At 44.3% G+C, this 14,234-nt stretch overlaps 1 protein-coding gene across 4 annotated transcripts in view; it reads left to right on the forward strand.

The window, feature by feature from the left end:
• The window catches only part of SH2D4A (SH2 domain containing 4A), an 82,541-nt gene that overhangs the window by 20,654 nt on the left and 47,653 nt on the right, over nt 1–14,234 (forward strand). For all 4 annotated transcript variants that reach the window (XM_055348187.2, XM_063709121.1, XM_031014044.3 and 1 more), the window contains one exon: nt 453–624. In XM_055348187.2, coding sequence (XP_055204162.2) covers nt 453–624 — 172 coding nt within the window. The remainder of the gene's footprint in view (nt 1–452; nt 625–14,234) is intronic.

A 14,234-nucleotide genomic window follows, 5' to 3' on the forward strand; every position in this document is an offset into this window, starting at 1 on the left:
ACAGTGGATGGTGCATTGGACTTTCAAGGGCTGGGATGCTGCCCACTAGTGCCTGTAACTTTAAAACTATCCATGGACATATGAAGATAAAGGAATTATTTAATCATCGGTTGGAAGCAGACGGTGTATTCTAATAGGTTAACTTCTAAACCAGGAGTTGGGCAGACCAGGGTTCAGATCTTGGCTGTACCACTATGTGGTCTTGGATGAATTACAAAATTTCTTGGAGCTCTTAATAACAAAGTGAGGATGACAATGCCATCCTCACGGGGTTGTGATGAGGATGAAGTTAACGTCTTTACACACCTAGCAAAGGGCCCAGCATGTTAGAAGCACTCAGTAAGTGGTGTCTGTTACTGTTTTTCACATAATTTGAATGTCAACATATGCTTTGGAAAGGCTCTTCCTGTTGAAGAATGTTTTTTGAGAATTTCACTTTTGCCTCTCTTCAGAAAAACTGACTCTGAAGAATTCACCAATAGCTTGAAAACAAAATCACAGTACCATGATCTGCAGGCTCCGGATAACCAGCAGACTAAAGACATCTGGAAGAAAGTGGCAGAAAAGGAGGAATTGGAGCAAGGATCTAGGCCAGCACCAACCCTGGAAGAAGAGAAAATCCAAGTGAGTCCTTACTGTCTGTAGATGTGCGGAATTTCATCATGGGGGAGAAAAAGCTATCGAGGCCACAGAGACTACTGTGGCTGAGTGTCAGGATCCTCCAATGGCTTTCTTGGGAGAAATGCCTCCTAACTTTAAGATCCTCCAGGGCGGGCACGGTGGCTCACACCTGTAATCCCAGCACTTTGGGAGGCCAAGGCGGGCGGATCATGAGGTCAGGAGATCGAGACCATCCTGGCTAACACGGTGAAACCCCATTTCTACTAAAAATACAAAAAAAAAATTAGCTGGGCATGGTGGCAGGCGCCTGTAGTCCCAGCTACTCGGGAGGCTGAGGCAGGAGAACGGCAGGAACCTGGGAAGTGGAGCTTGCAGTGAGCCGAGATTGCGACACTGCACTCCAGCCTGGGCGACAGAGCGAGACTCCATCTCACACACACACAAAAAAAGATCCTCTTGCTCATGTCACTTGGGGGATTTACCTTCCATGCTACATCATGGAAAATAAAGCACCCCTATTTCATGAGACTGAAAGTAACAAGAACGCTAGGAATGCAATTTGGCATTTTAAGATATTTTCAGGTTCTCCTCAATGCTGCCCCATTATATGTCTTCTGTTACAGCAGAGGTTGGCAAACATTTTCTGTAAAGTGCAACATAGTAAATGGTTTAGGCTTTATGGGCCATGCCATCTTTGTCACAGCTATACACAAATGAATGAGCATGGCTGTGTTCCAATAAAACTTTATTTTCAAGCACAGGCTGAGGGGCAGATTTGGCCTATTCGTGATTTAGATTACATTCTACTGAGTCTTCGCCTTTTTGTTGCGGATTCTAAACATCAGTGCCTGTTGGGCTTCATTGGCTCTGCCTGTGACTTGGGGACAGTTACCTCCCCAACATAATAGAAATTTTTTACTCAGAATTGGTATGAATTCTCTTATGGTTCAGGTGGTTTAAAAAACTCAAACATAATTTGCTGGTTGGATTATAGTTTGGGAGAACAATGAAACTGTATTATGAAGTACCTTATTATTCTACCAGGAATTTAATTACACTGAGAATTAACAGGGATTTGCAGTTGTTTGATTTCCATTTATGTCTCCAGCCCTGCAGCACTGGCTGTGTGTGCTTTTGACTTCTTTGAGGCTATCAAATGGGAATACAGATATCTCCTGCCTCCTCCTAGGACCTAGTGAGACTCTGATAACTAACATGGTCAGGGGTTATTCCACAGCAAAGCACACTGCTGAGTGTCTCATGTAATCCTCACAATAACATGAACTAGAGACATTTGTCCATTTTACACCTGGGGAAACTGAGGCTAGGTGTGGTTAAGCAACCTGCCCAAGGTCTTATTCAAACCCAGGTCTGCAGGACCCCCAGGCTATTCCTTAAATATCAACTACTAACTCCTTAATTCTTAACTCTCATATTTGGTTGTGTCATTAATATGAGGGCTATGAAGAAGCTTTTTATGAAGGGCTACAAATATGAGGCTCAAAATATTTAGGAAGAGAAAATTCTAAATTTGGTTTTTCATTTCAAGGTCAGCCCTGGACATGCTCCCCACATCCTCATTGAGGCCTCCCGTCCTCCCCAGGTGTGCTTTGCACTCAGCATGCATAACACTAAACTCCCGCAACACAGCTCCCCTTCCCACACCCCTCAAACCAAGAACAACAGTAATAACAAGAAAGCTCCTTCCAGAGTATTAATTATGCAGCTGAGTGTGTTTGCTCACACTTGTAATCTCAGTGCTTTTGGAGGCCGAGGCAGGAGGATCCCTTTTGAGGCCAGGAGTTCCAGACAAGCCTGGGCGTAATCCTGCAGAGACAGTGAGACCCCCATCTCTACAAAAAATAAAAAAAAAAATAGCCAAGCATGGTGGTGCATGCCTGTAGTCCTAGCAACTCAGGAGGCTGAGGCAGGAGGATCGATTGAGCCCAGGAATTTGAGGCTGCAGTGAGTCCTGATTACACCACTGTACTGTAGCCTGGGCGACCGAGTGAGACCCTAAGTCTTAAAAAAAAAAAAAAGTATTAAGTATGTATGCTTATCTTTGTGCTTGAATTACAGTACTTTTTTAGACCTTTTTTTCAAAAGTACGACAAAAGATTAAAATGGAAATTAAAATAGATACCACAGTTATTATTCTTTAACCATCTCATAAATATTATATTGAGAGTGGCACTGTTGCCTTCCTTAGGTGCCTGCTAAACTGTCATATGGAAAGAGATGGGGGCAGGGGAGAAAGAAACATTCAGAAAGAAGGAATATGGAAATAGATGGGTGACAGGTTTTTATATTCCTGCTTTTTATCTTTCCCTGTGTCAGAGAAGATGCTGTCAGGGGCTCCTGTGGTATTTGCTGAAGTTCACTCTGACAGCAGGCCACACAGCGAGGAGCCTGATTTCACAGCTAGTGTGAGCCTTTAAAGAGGTCGTCTGCTACCTCTCAGACAACTGACTCGATGGTACATTTATATTTTTATTGTAAGTTCTGTATATGTCACTATAGTGGTATGAATATTTATCCCCCGAAATATATGTCCACCTAGAACCTCAGAATGTGAGCTTATTTGGAAATAGATCTTTGCAGATGTAATTAAAGTAAAGGATCTCAAGATGAGATCACTCTGGATTTAGGGTGGATCCTAAATCCCAAGACAAGTGTCCTTACAAGAGGAGAGCCGAGGGAAATGTGAGAGAGAGTGTACTAGTCTGTTTTCATGCTGCTGATAAAGACATACCCAAGATTGGGTAGTTTACAAAACAAAGAGATTTAATGGACTTACAGTTCCACGTAGCTGGGGAGGCCTCACAATCACTGTGGAAGGTGAAAGGCACGTCTAACGTGGCAGCAGACAAGAGAGCTTGTGCAGGGAAATTCCCCTTTATAAAACCATCAGATCTCATGAGACCCACTCACTATCACAAGAACACCATGGGAAAGACCCGCCCCCATGATTCAACTGCCTCCCACCAGGTTCCTCCCACAACACATGGGAATTGTGGGAGTTGCAATTCAAGATGAGATTTGGGTGGGGACACAGCCAAAGCATATCAGACAGAAACACTGGGAAGAAGGCCGAGTGAAGAAAGAGGCAGAAAGCGGAGTTATGCTGCCACAAGATGGGAGCCACCGGAAGCTGGAAGAGGGGGCATAGCCCTGCACAGCCTTGATTTCTGACTCTAGCCTCCAGAACTGTGAGAGAGTAAATATCTGTTGTTTTAAGTCACCAAGTTTATGGCCATTCGTTGCAGCAGCCCTGGGTAGTGAATGCAGTTACTTCTCATTGACTTTCTCAGAAATGTTTCATTATGCTACCCTAATTATTAAATAGTTATTAAAATGGAGGAGCAACCATTTTAGAGAGACAGACCCACTTTCTGGAAAACCAGAAATAATTTGAATCCTGCATCCCTCACCTCCTCGTGCTGTAGATTTTAGCTCTTGAGTTTCTCCCTCTATCAAAAGGGGATAAACAATCTATTTGTTAGGCAGAATAATGGCAAATATATCCATATTTAGATCTCTCACACCCACGAACACGTTACTTTACATGGAACAGGGGACTCTGCCTCTGGGACCATGGTTAAGGACGTTGAGATGGAAGATTATCCTTGAATATCCAGGCATGCCCAGCTTAATCGCATGAGTCCTTAAAGCAGAGACTCTTTCCTGGTTGAGGTCAGAGGGAGATGTAGCTATAGGATAATGATCAGAGACATGTGATGTTCCTGGCTTTGATGATGGAGGAAGAGACCATACGTGAAGCAAGGAATGGAGGCAGCTTCTAGAAGCTGGAAGAGGCAAGGAATCGGATTCTCTTTAAGTCTATGGAAGTCACGCATCTGTTGACACCTTGATATTGGCCCAAGGTTGGGTCTCTGACCTACTGAAATGTACCATAATTTGTGTTGTTCATAAGCACTGACTTTATTGTAATTTGTTACAGCAGCAGTGGAAAACCAATACAATCTGGTAGGATTTTTTGATGAGTAAGTGAGGTATTGTATTGGTCAGGGTTCTTTAGAGGGACAGGACTAATAGGATAGACGTATATATGAAAGGGAGTTTATTAAGGAGTATTGACTCACACGATCACAAGGTGAAGTCCCACAATAAGCCATCTGCAAGCCGAGGAGCCAGGAAGCCGGTGCAAGTCCCCAGACCTCAAAAGTAGGGAAGCCGACAGTGCAGCCTTCAGTCTGTGGCCGAAGGCCTGAGAGCCCCTGGCGAACCCCTGGCATAAATCCAAGAGTCCAAAAGCTGAAGAACTTGGAGTTCGATGTTCCAGGTCAGGAAGCATCCAGCACAGGAGAAAGAAGGAGGCTGGAAGACTCAGAAGGTCTAGTCCTTCCACGTTCTTCTGCCAGCTTTTATTCTAGCCACACTGGTAGCTAATTAGATGGTGCCCACCCAGACTGAGGGTGGATCTGCCTTTCCCAGTCCACTGACTCAAATGTTAATTTCCTTTGGCAACACCCTCACAGACACACCCAGGAACAATACTTTGCATCCTTCAATCCATCAAGTTGACACTCAATATTAACCATCACAGGTATTCAATACTGAGCACTTATTTCAGTACCTCCAAACACATATCAGATGTTTAGTTAGCTCACTTTCCTCTTCCCTATAAACTTTCTTTCTTTTTTTTTTTTCTCTTTGAGGCAGGGTCTCCCTCTCCCCGAGGCTGCAGTGCAGTGGTGCAATCATAGCTCACTGCTGCCTTGAACTCCTGGGCTCAAGCAATACTCCTGTCTCAGCCTCTCTAGTGGCTGGGACTACAGGCACAGGCCACCACCCCCAGCCAATTTTAACAATTTTTCATAGTGATGGGATCTCACTGTATTGCCCAGGCTGGTCTTAAACTCCTGGCCTCAGGTGATCCTACCACCTCAGCCACCCAAAGTTCTGGGATTACAGGTGTAAGCCACTGTGCCCAGCCCCTATACATTTTTCTTAGCTTAAATGTATTGACAGTGAGGAGAGGATCCCAAGGTTGATTGATTTACTCGTAACATATTTTGAGTACCCAATAGGTGCTAAGTATTGAGGTTATGATACTGGAGTAAAACGGAATCACTGCTTTCATGATGTTCTAGTTGGGGAGGGAGAGAGAGACATCACATAACATATAATTTCAAACAATAACAAGTGCTGTGACGTGAGGGATAGATTTCTGTTCACCCCAATTACATTAGCACTGGGGCAGCTCCAAGGAGCCAAGGATGGCTTTGCAGAGGACATGGCCCCTAGGGCTGGCAGTTCCAACTGAGGAGCAGTGTGGCAAAGGCTCCGTAGCTGGAGGGAAAGTGGGCTTTGGAGGAGCCAAAGGGGCCAGTGTGACTGGAGTGCAGAAGCAGGGAAAGCATTGTCGGGGGGTGGGGCAGGGCCAGACAAGACAGGGTCTTGGGGGCTACTTACGTGTTTTGACTCTTTTCAACAACAATTGGAAATTGTCAGTGATTATCGAGCAAAGGGTTGAGCTGATCAGTTTTATATTTTGAAAAGGAGGGATCATTCTTGCATCAGAGAGGGTGGAGGAACAAGGTAGCATGACCCAGGTTTCTAAGCTTGGAGGCCTGGGAGAATGAGATGTCATCGGGATGGACAGGCGTGTCTGGAGAAAGAGCTGATGTTAAAGGAGAAGGTGATTCTGGTTGAGATGTGTCAGCATTTCCCAGTTTACTTGCAGAAGTGGTAGTGGTGAATACATGCTGATTTTTTTCTTTTCTTTCTTTCTTTCTTTTTTTTTTTTTTTTTGAGACAGGGTCTTGCTCTATCACCCAGGCTGGAATACAGTGGCACAATCATAAGCTACTGTAACCTCCAACTCCTGGGCTCAGGTTATCCTTCAGCCTCAGCCTCCTGAGTAGCTAGGACTACAGGCACATGTCTGGCTAGTTTTTAAACTTTTTGTAGAAACAGGGTTTCACTGTGTTGCCCAGGCTGGTCTTGAACTCCTAGGCTCGAGTGATCCTCCTGTCTCAGCCTCCCAGAGTGCTGGAATTACAGGTGTGAGCCACTGCACCCAGTCAGGCTGATCTCATACATGTGATTTGGAGTTCACAACACTTTTTCTCATGGAGTTAAGTCTTTTCACAATAATCCTGTGAAACAGACAATACATTACCATTTCTTTTGTACAGATGAAGAAACAAATGTTCAAAGAGATTAAGTGATTAACCCCAAAATTACAGTTAGAATGCCCTCATTTTTGTATGTCTACTTTAATCCCCACTCTCATCGTAACTATGACATATTTAAAACAGAATTCATCACTGCCCCCAGGCCTTCTCCTTTAGAGGAGAACTCTGGTTTCTGGTGAGAAAGCAAGACTGGAGGTTTAGGATGCATCTCACTTGTTTCTAAAATGCAATTCAGATTTGCACAGTAAGGATTAAAGATTTCCGAATTTCCGCTACAGTTTAACTCTAATATCTAAAAGTATATTGTCATGTCTTCAAAATTGCATTGCATATGCAAGGCCCAACATTTGTTATAAAAAATATTCAAGCAGTTTTTAGTGAAGTTAGTGACCATAATCCTAATCTGAGTAACTCTGGGGGGATTTAAAGAACAATCAGTCTTCCAGGATTATAAACAATATTCAAGGGAAATCAGCTATAAATTTATTAAAGTAAAGCTGTCTTGTTAGATTTGTAGTAAGTTTCCAATGAAAGGTCATCACTAGAGTCCAGGTGCTGTGACTCACATCTGTAATGCCTGCACTTTGGGAGGCCGAGGAAGAGGGATCACTTGAAGCCAGGAGTTCAACACCAGTCTGGGCAACATGGCGAAACCCTGTCTCTATAAAAAACGCAAAAATTAGTCAGGCATGGTGGCATGCACCTGTAGTCCCAGCTGCTTGGGAGGCTGGGGTGGGAGATCAGTTTAGCTGGGCAGGCAGAAGTTGCAGCGAGCTATGATCACGCTACCTAACTCCAGCCTGGGTGACAGAGCAAAACCTTGTCTTAACAACAACAACAACAACAACAACAACAACAAAAAAGATCATCACGAGAAACTGTGCCCCATTTTCTAAAAAAGTACTCCAGACCTGAGTCAGAATGCACTTCTTACCAGTCTGATCTAAAATCTCCCGAGGGCTGTGGAGAATGGGTGAAAATTAAATTCAACCCAAATATTGATGTGTATTCAGCATTGTGGAATCTCTTGTGGAGAAGTCAGTTTCTTCTAGGAAGTAGTGCTTCTAGTTAACAATTACCCTTTTTATTTGTACTGATATATCAGTTGCTGCCAGAAGAAGTCCAAGTAATGGAAAAATACCAGGGTTGGGTTTGGGCATGAGAGTATTCAGTCTTATGCACATCAGGATACACTGGATTTCTGAATTTGTATCAGTAGCGTTTTTTCAACTCTGCTGTGATTATCTCATGGAAGGAAGGATTGAAGCAAACATGTAGTCAGAGTCCCCTTTGAGCTTATGTAGAACTTGGGGTAAATCCTACAGTTACTTCTTCATTATCCTTCCTCTTTACTCACTAGTATTTTGAATAGGATGAAATCAGGTTAATAGAATGCTGAGGCCAGCCTCAAGGGAAGAAAGCAACACGTGGTAAGAGGATAGCTGGGAGCTTGGATGCTATTTGGTGAAATGGGCAGATTTGCCTTAGTGCTGGTCATTGGGATGATAGTGGTTATAGATAGCCCTCTACACATTTGGAAAGATGTACATTCACCATGTTACTTCATCCTCACAACTGTAGGAGGTGTGAAACAGGTATTTTTATTCCTGTTCCGAGTGGGGGGATCCTGTTCCGAGGGCAATGGTTTGATTCACAGGGGGAGCTGGGTCTTCTACCTTATTTAGGTCCCTCTTATTATCTGCCCCAGGGAAGGTAATCATGTCTGCACCTTAACGATCACACTGCTGGGATTAGAGTTTTTGGGCTTTTCCCCTCCACTAGCAGTGATACTTTAAACCAGATATTCTGGGCTTTAAATTAAACAGAAAAGCTTTTTCCATAAGAAAACATGGAGAAAGGGAAAGAGGAGGGAGTCAGGGAACAGTGGAGAAATAGACAGGATTAAATCTACTTTCCCGGACACCTTGAGCCAGTCTCATTCACCTCGGTGGTGTTTTTGCAGAGCTCACAGCTGTAGCACGCTGCTTCCGTCTCTGTGTGCCTTAGATTTTTAAAGCAGCCTCTCTGCCCTGCACTGCGAGAGGGTTGTATTTGTACTGCTGGACTGGTTACCTATGCTAGCTGTGCAAATCTCATAACCCTCTGCAACCTCTGTTTTCTCATCTATCAAAAGTGGGAATTAAAACCAGGTGTGGTGGCTCATGCCTGCAATCCCAGCACTTTGGGAGGCCGAGGCAGGTGGATTACTTAAGCCCAAGATTTCGAGACCAGCCCTGGCAACATAGCAAGACACTGTCTCTACAGAAATTTAAAAAAAAAAAAAAATAGCAGGACATGCTGGTGCACACCTGTAGTTCCAGCTACTCCAGTGGCCGAGGAGGGAGGATTGCTTGAGCCTGGGAGGTTGAGGCTTCAGTGAGCTGTGGTCACACCATTGCACTCTAGGCTTGGCGACAGAGAAAGACTCTGTCTCCAACAAACAAAAACTGGGATTTTTTAAAAACTTGCCTTATTTATCTCATGGGTTTTTGGTGGAAAAAAAAAAAAAGATGAGATAGTAAAAAATGACATGAGATAACATATTTGGAAATTCTTTGAAAACTGCAAATCCCAGTACAAATGTAAGGGGTTATTTTAATTAAGAGCACTAGACATTGTCCTTCCCCTGTGTGACGTCTCCTACCCAGGGGCTGCACACTTCAGTGCCCAGCACTGTTGGGCTGGTTGGGCTGCATCAGTCATTCTCTGAGCAAATATCCATCAAGGTTTAATCTGTGTAATGATAGGCATTACAGCGCCACGAGGGAGGCATAAGACGAGGTTTTCATCTTTCAGGAGTTTTAACCTCTGAAAAGAGCAGCAGTGAGTGCTCTGTAGGGCAGGATTTAATCACGTTCTAGGAGGCCGGTGGCCTGTTCACTGGTTTGTGGAAGGCAGGGATGGAGCGGGTGACAGAGAAAGGCAGAGAGGCCTGGGAGAAAGGACTCTGCAGTCCTGGCCGGCAAAATGTCAGTGGTAAGAAAGTGCAAAGCCTTGTGTGTCGGGGAGGGAGAATGCAGGGGAACAGTCTGATGGGGTAAAGTGCTTTGTCTGGGACACAGAAAGGTAAGTTTGAGTAGATGCTAACAGGACACCTTATGGAAGAAGAGTCAGGCTTGTTCCATGTATTAGTTTTCTTCGTGGCTTACCCTAGTACCCATGTGTTATCTCCCAGCTCCTCAGGTGGGAAGTCTGACATAGCACGACTGGGTTCTCTGATTAGGGTCTTAAGAGGCTGAAATCAAGATGTCAGCCATGATGGGCTCTTATCTGGAGGCCCTGGAGAAGAATCCGCTTCCAGGTATATTCACATTGTTGGCCAAATGAACCAGTGGGAGGCCCTGATTCCTTGCTGGGCATCAACCAGGGACCAATCTTTGTACCTGGAGCCGCCTGCATTTCTTATGCTTTCCGAGTGGCCCCTCAAGCAATGGCAGATTGAGTCCTTCTCCTGCTTAGAAGCTCTCTCTTACTTCTTCTTCTGCTGTCTCTCTCTGACTCTAGCTGGAGAAAGTTCTTTGCTTTTGAAGAGCACCTGTGATTAGATCGGGCCCACAGTTAATCCTGGATAATCTCATTTTAAGGTCCATAGCTGGTAATTAATGTCTGAGGAGCTCCTTTTCCTGCATAACATAACAGATTTACAAGTTTCAGATTAGGGCGTGGGTATCTTTTAAGGCCATGACACCTACCACACCCCTGTAGGCTGTCGGGTCAGTAGTACAGGCCTGCCACCCCTTATCCAATACATCTGGGCCCAGAAGTGTTTCAGATTTCAGCTTTTTTCCCAGATTTTTATAAAAGAAATACTGTGCATGTACTATGTAATATATAATGCCTCCCAGCAAGGTCTGGGGCAACACTCTGTAAACAAATGCTGTAGTTACTGTAAATCGCCTCATTAGTTCAAGTTAGGATCCTCCCTGATAGGAGTTATATATTTTCAGATCTTTTTGGATCTTAAAATTGTTGATAAGGAATGGTGGGCCTCCAGTCCATTTTTGAGCTATGGTAATATAATGAGAGCAAGTGGTCAGAAGAACTGGATTTTCATTTTGACTTTGTCTCTGCAGGACTTTTGTTTTCTTAATCTATAAAATGAGAGACTTTTAAATTGTTTAGTGATCATAGAGCCCAGGTGCAGGTACTTCCTATGCTGCCCCTGGGACAGACATCACTAATCAATTGCAGCACTCTCTCCTGATGAGCCAGGACAGGACCTCACATCCTTGTCAACAGGGCTGCAGGCAGCCGGATGGAGTCCTAGGAGTTCACGGTACGGATGGACTCTGTTTGCTGAGGTGACTTCTCAGAAGTGTCACTCTAGCTCTACACATGCAGATCTTAAAGCAACACTCGATGCCTGTACAACAGAAAGAATGTTTTTTCTTATCACTACTAGCTGTTAAGGAGGGTTGCCATACTGTTTCAATGAATAAGCCATACCACGAGGTCTAGACTTCTGTATTTGAGCAGCAGTTAAGCAGGAGTGTGATAGGCAAACCCAGTGGTATGTGGCAAGGTCAACTCAATTTTATTTCTGTAAATAAGGCACAGATGATGTATTCTTTGGTCAAGTGGCATTCCTATCCTGAGCTGGTTTTCACTACAGCCCTCCCCTTGGAGACTCAAAACATATCTTTTGGTCCACCTGGGTAATAGCTAATCTTCTCACATATAAAAATGTAGAGAGCTGTACCTTCCTGCCATGCAACAGTTTCTGTAGTTTTAACCAGAACACCAAACCACGCAATCTGTAGGTTTGCACTTGGATGTGATTTTATACCAATGTAACCCAAGTTATATCTTCATTAGTAAATGGCTTCATTCAAGGAGATTCCTTACAGAAGAATGGAAGACTTGCCCCAGTTCTAAGAGTGAAGAATTTCTGCTTCACCCTGATAGCCATGAGAAGCAAATCTTGGGAATCTGAGAATTGTTTGATGGCTGCTACAGGCTTTGGAAACCTTAAGGTCCAGTCTCAGAGTATCTTTCTATACACACATGACAATCTTTACAGAAGATTTTCAAAGGATATATTTTTGTTGGTTTAAAATTTTTATTATACCGAATAAATATCCAAAAGTAAGACTGCCTGAATAAGTACCAGATACCTGGAAACCATAGCACCCAACATAGTAGAAGACCTCTAGTTAGGGAATGGAAGTTTCAGTCCTTACAGGCAGCCCCGATACTTGGGGCAGTATCCTATAAGGCAGGAGCCCCTATCCCTGGGGCACCATTGGTCTGTGATCTGTTAGGAACCGGGCCACATGGCAGGAGGTGAGCAGCAGGCAAGCAAGCCAGCATTACTCCCTGGGCCCCGCCTCCTGTCAGATCATCAGCAGCATTAGATTCTCATAGGAGCATGAATCCTATTGTGAACTGCTCATGTGAGGGATCTAGGTTGCATGCTCCTCATGAGAATCTAATGCCTGACGATCTGTCACTGCCTCCCATTACCCTCAGATGGGACACTCTAGTTGAAGGAAAGCAAGCCACTGATTCTGCATTATGAATTATGATGAGTATGTAATAATTATAGAAATAAAGTGCACAATAAATGTAATGCACTTGAATCATCCCGAAGCCATCCCTCTGGTGCCCCCTATCTGTGGAAAAATTGTCTTCCACAAAATCAGTCGCCGATGCCAAAAAGGTAGGGAACTGGGGCAGTAAGGGATCCATTTCTTCTGTAGATGTTAAATTTAGCAACACTGACTCTTTACAAAGGAAGCTGATAAAATGTATAAATAGGAGAAAGAAGCTTGCCCAGTATTGTCTGATGGAAGCAGCAACAATTGCCTCCTGAAATCCTTCAATTACAGGATGCCGTTCTGTCACCCCCAACCCACATCCTCTGGCAAGTATGTAGAGCAATAAAAGATATTGTTCTTATCAGGAAGCCAGGCTTGGTCCTTCGCATTCTTCATATGGAGAGTTGGAGGCAAAAGAGGGCTGTCTGGCTGGATTTTCCAAGCTCAGGAGGAGGCTGAAGTAACATCTAGGTTAGAACTGAGTGTATGGTTTTTATTCTGCAAAGCTGTTGCCTTCTGCAAAATAGCTGGCTTGTCCTTACTTTTTGGCAGTGGTGATGCAGCCGAGGAACTTCTGAAGTGGTGCTCTGCTTAATACCGAGTCAGTGTTGTGGTTCTCCATGGATCACAGCGAACACGCAGAGTTACTGGGTGCCTACACTGAACTGGAGGTGCTGGGGAATAGCTGGATTTCTCTGTCCTCCTGCCAGCTTTTGAGACATGCAGGATTAGAGCAGATGCCATTCCCAGGCAAGGATGAATGTAATGGGGAGTTAATGGGACTCAGAGAAAAAGACAGTGGCAGGCTGTGTGAACCGACTTACCCTACCTAGGGGAGTCTGGGTATGAACTGCGAGTCCCCTGCAGCTGAAGAGACCCTTAGAGACCCTCTATGTGGACAGCCATCTGAATGCAGTGATGTCCCCCGTCCCCACTCAGAGCTGTTCTGCGTGTGGTTGGGAGAACGGCAGACGCTGCCAACTGAAAAATAAGCTCCTCTGTGTTTCTCCGCTTATATGTAATTTGCAGGCTTGGAACTCATTAATCAGTACTGACTGTCCTTGCCCCTGAAAGGGACCTTGAATAAAACTATATCTGCTCACTTTTAGATTTTATCTCCAGAGAATTCTTCATTATTTTTACAGAAATGGCCTTCAGAGTGGGCCACACTGCAAAACAGGAGATAAAAAAATTAGAACCAAACATCTGGGATTCAAAGTATTACACACACACAAAAATAAGGCCTTGTAGCTGGCAGATTAAAAAGCCTTGAGCAAAAGTCTTCCCTGTGACATATTCTTTAACCAGGTGGAGTTACAGATGAGGCCTCTTACCTCTCCACCTCCACCACACAGGGACACACATGCCACACATTGCATGCATACATGCGCACACAACACACGTGTGCGTGCTTTCCACACTGCCCCAAGGCTCTGACACCTGTTTTTAAGTCAGTCATTTTTCTATAACAACTAATGATCACAAAAACACGCCACTAAAATGTACATTTTAGTTGTAAACTTGACACTGAAATTATGGTGGTTTTCAGTTTTTGTGTGCGTGTGTGCGTGTATTTTTAGAAACAGGATCTTGCTGTGTCACCCAGGCTGGAGTGCCACGGTGCAATAATGAGTCACTACAGCCTCAAACCCCTGGGCTCAGGTGATCCTCCTTCCTCAGCCTCCCAAGAAGCTTGGACTACAGATGCATGCTCCCACGCCCAGCTAATTTTTTTATTCCTTGTAGAGACAGGGGTCTCACCATGTTGCCCAGGCTGCTCTTGAACTTCTGGGCTCAAGTGATCCTCTTGCCCCTGCCTCCCAAAGTGCTGGGATTACAGTTCACTTATATTTTTAAGTGTTATTGTAACTCATAGTGTTATGTTTCCATGAGTAGAGAGCATTTAAGTAGCAAC

Source organism: Gorilla gorilla, chromosome 7 (genome assembly GCF_029281585.2).
Source record: "Gorilla gorilla gorilla isolate KB3781 chromosome 7, NHGRI_mGorGor1-v2.1_pri, whole genome shotgun sequence".
NCBI classification, from domain to species: domain Eukaryota; kingdom Metazoa; phylum Chordata; class Mammalia; order Primates; family Hominidae; genus Gorilla; species Gorilla gorilla.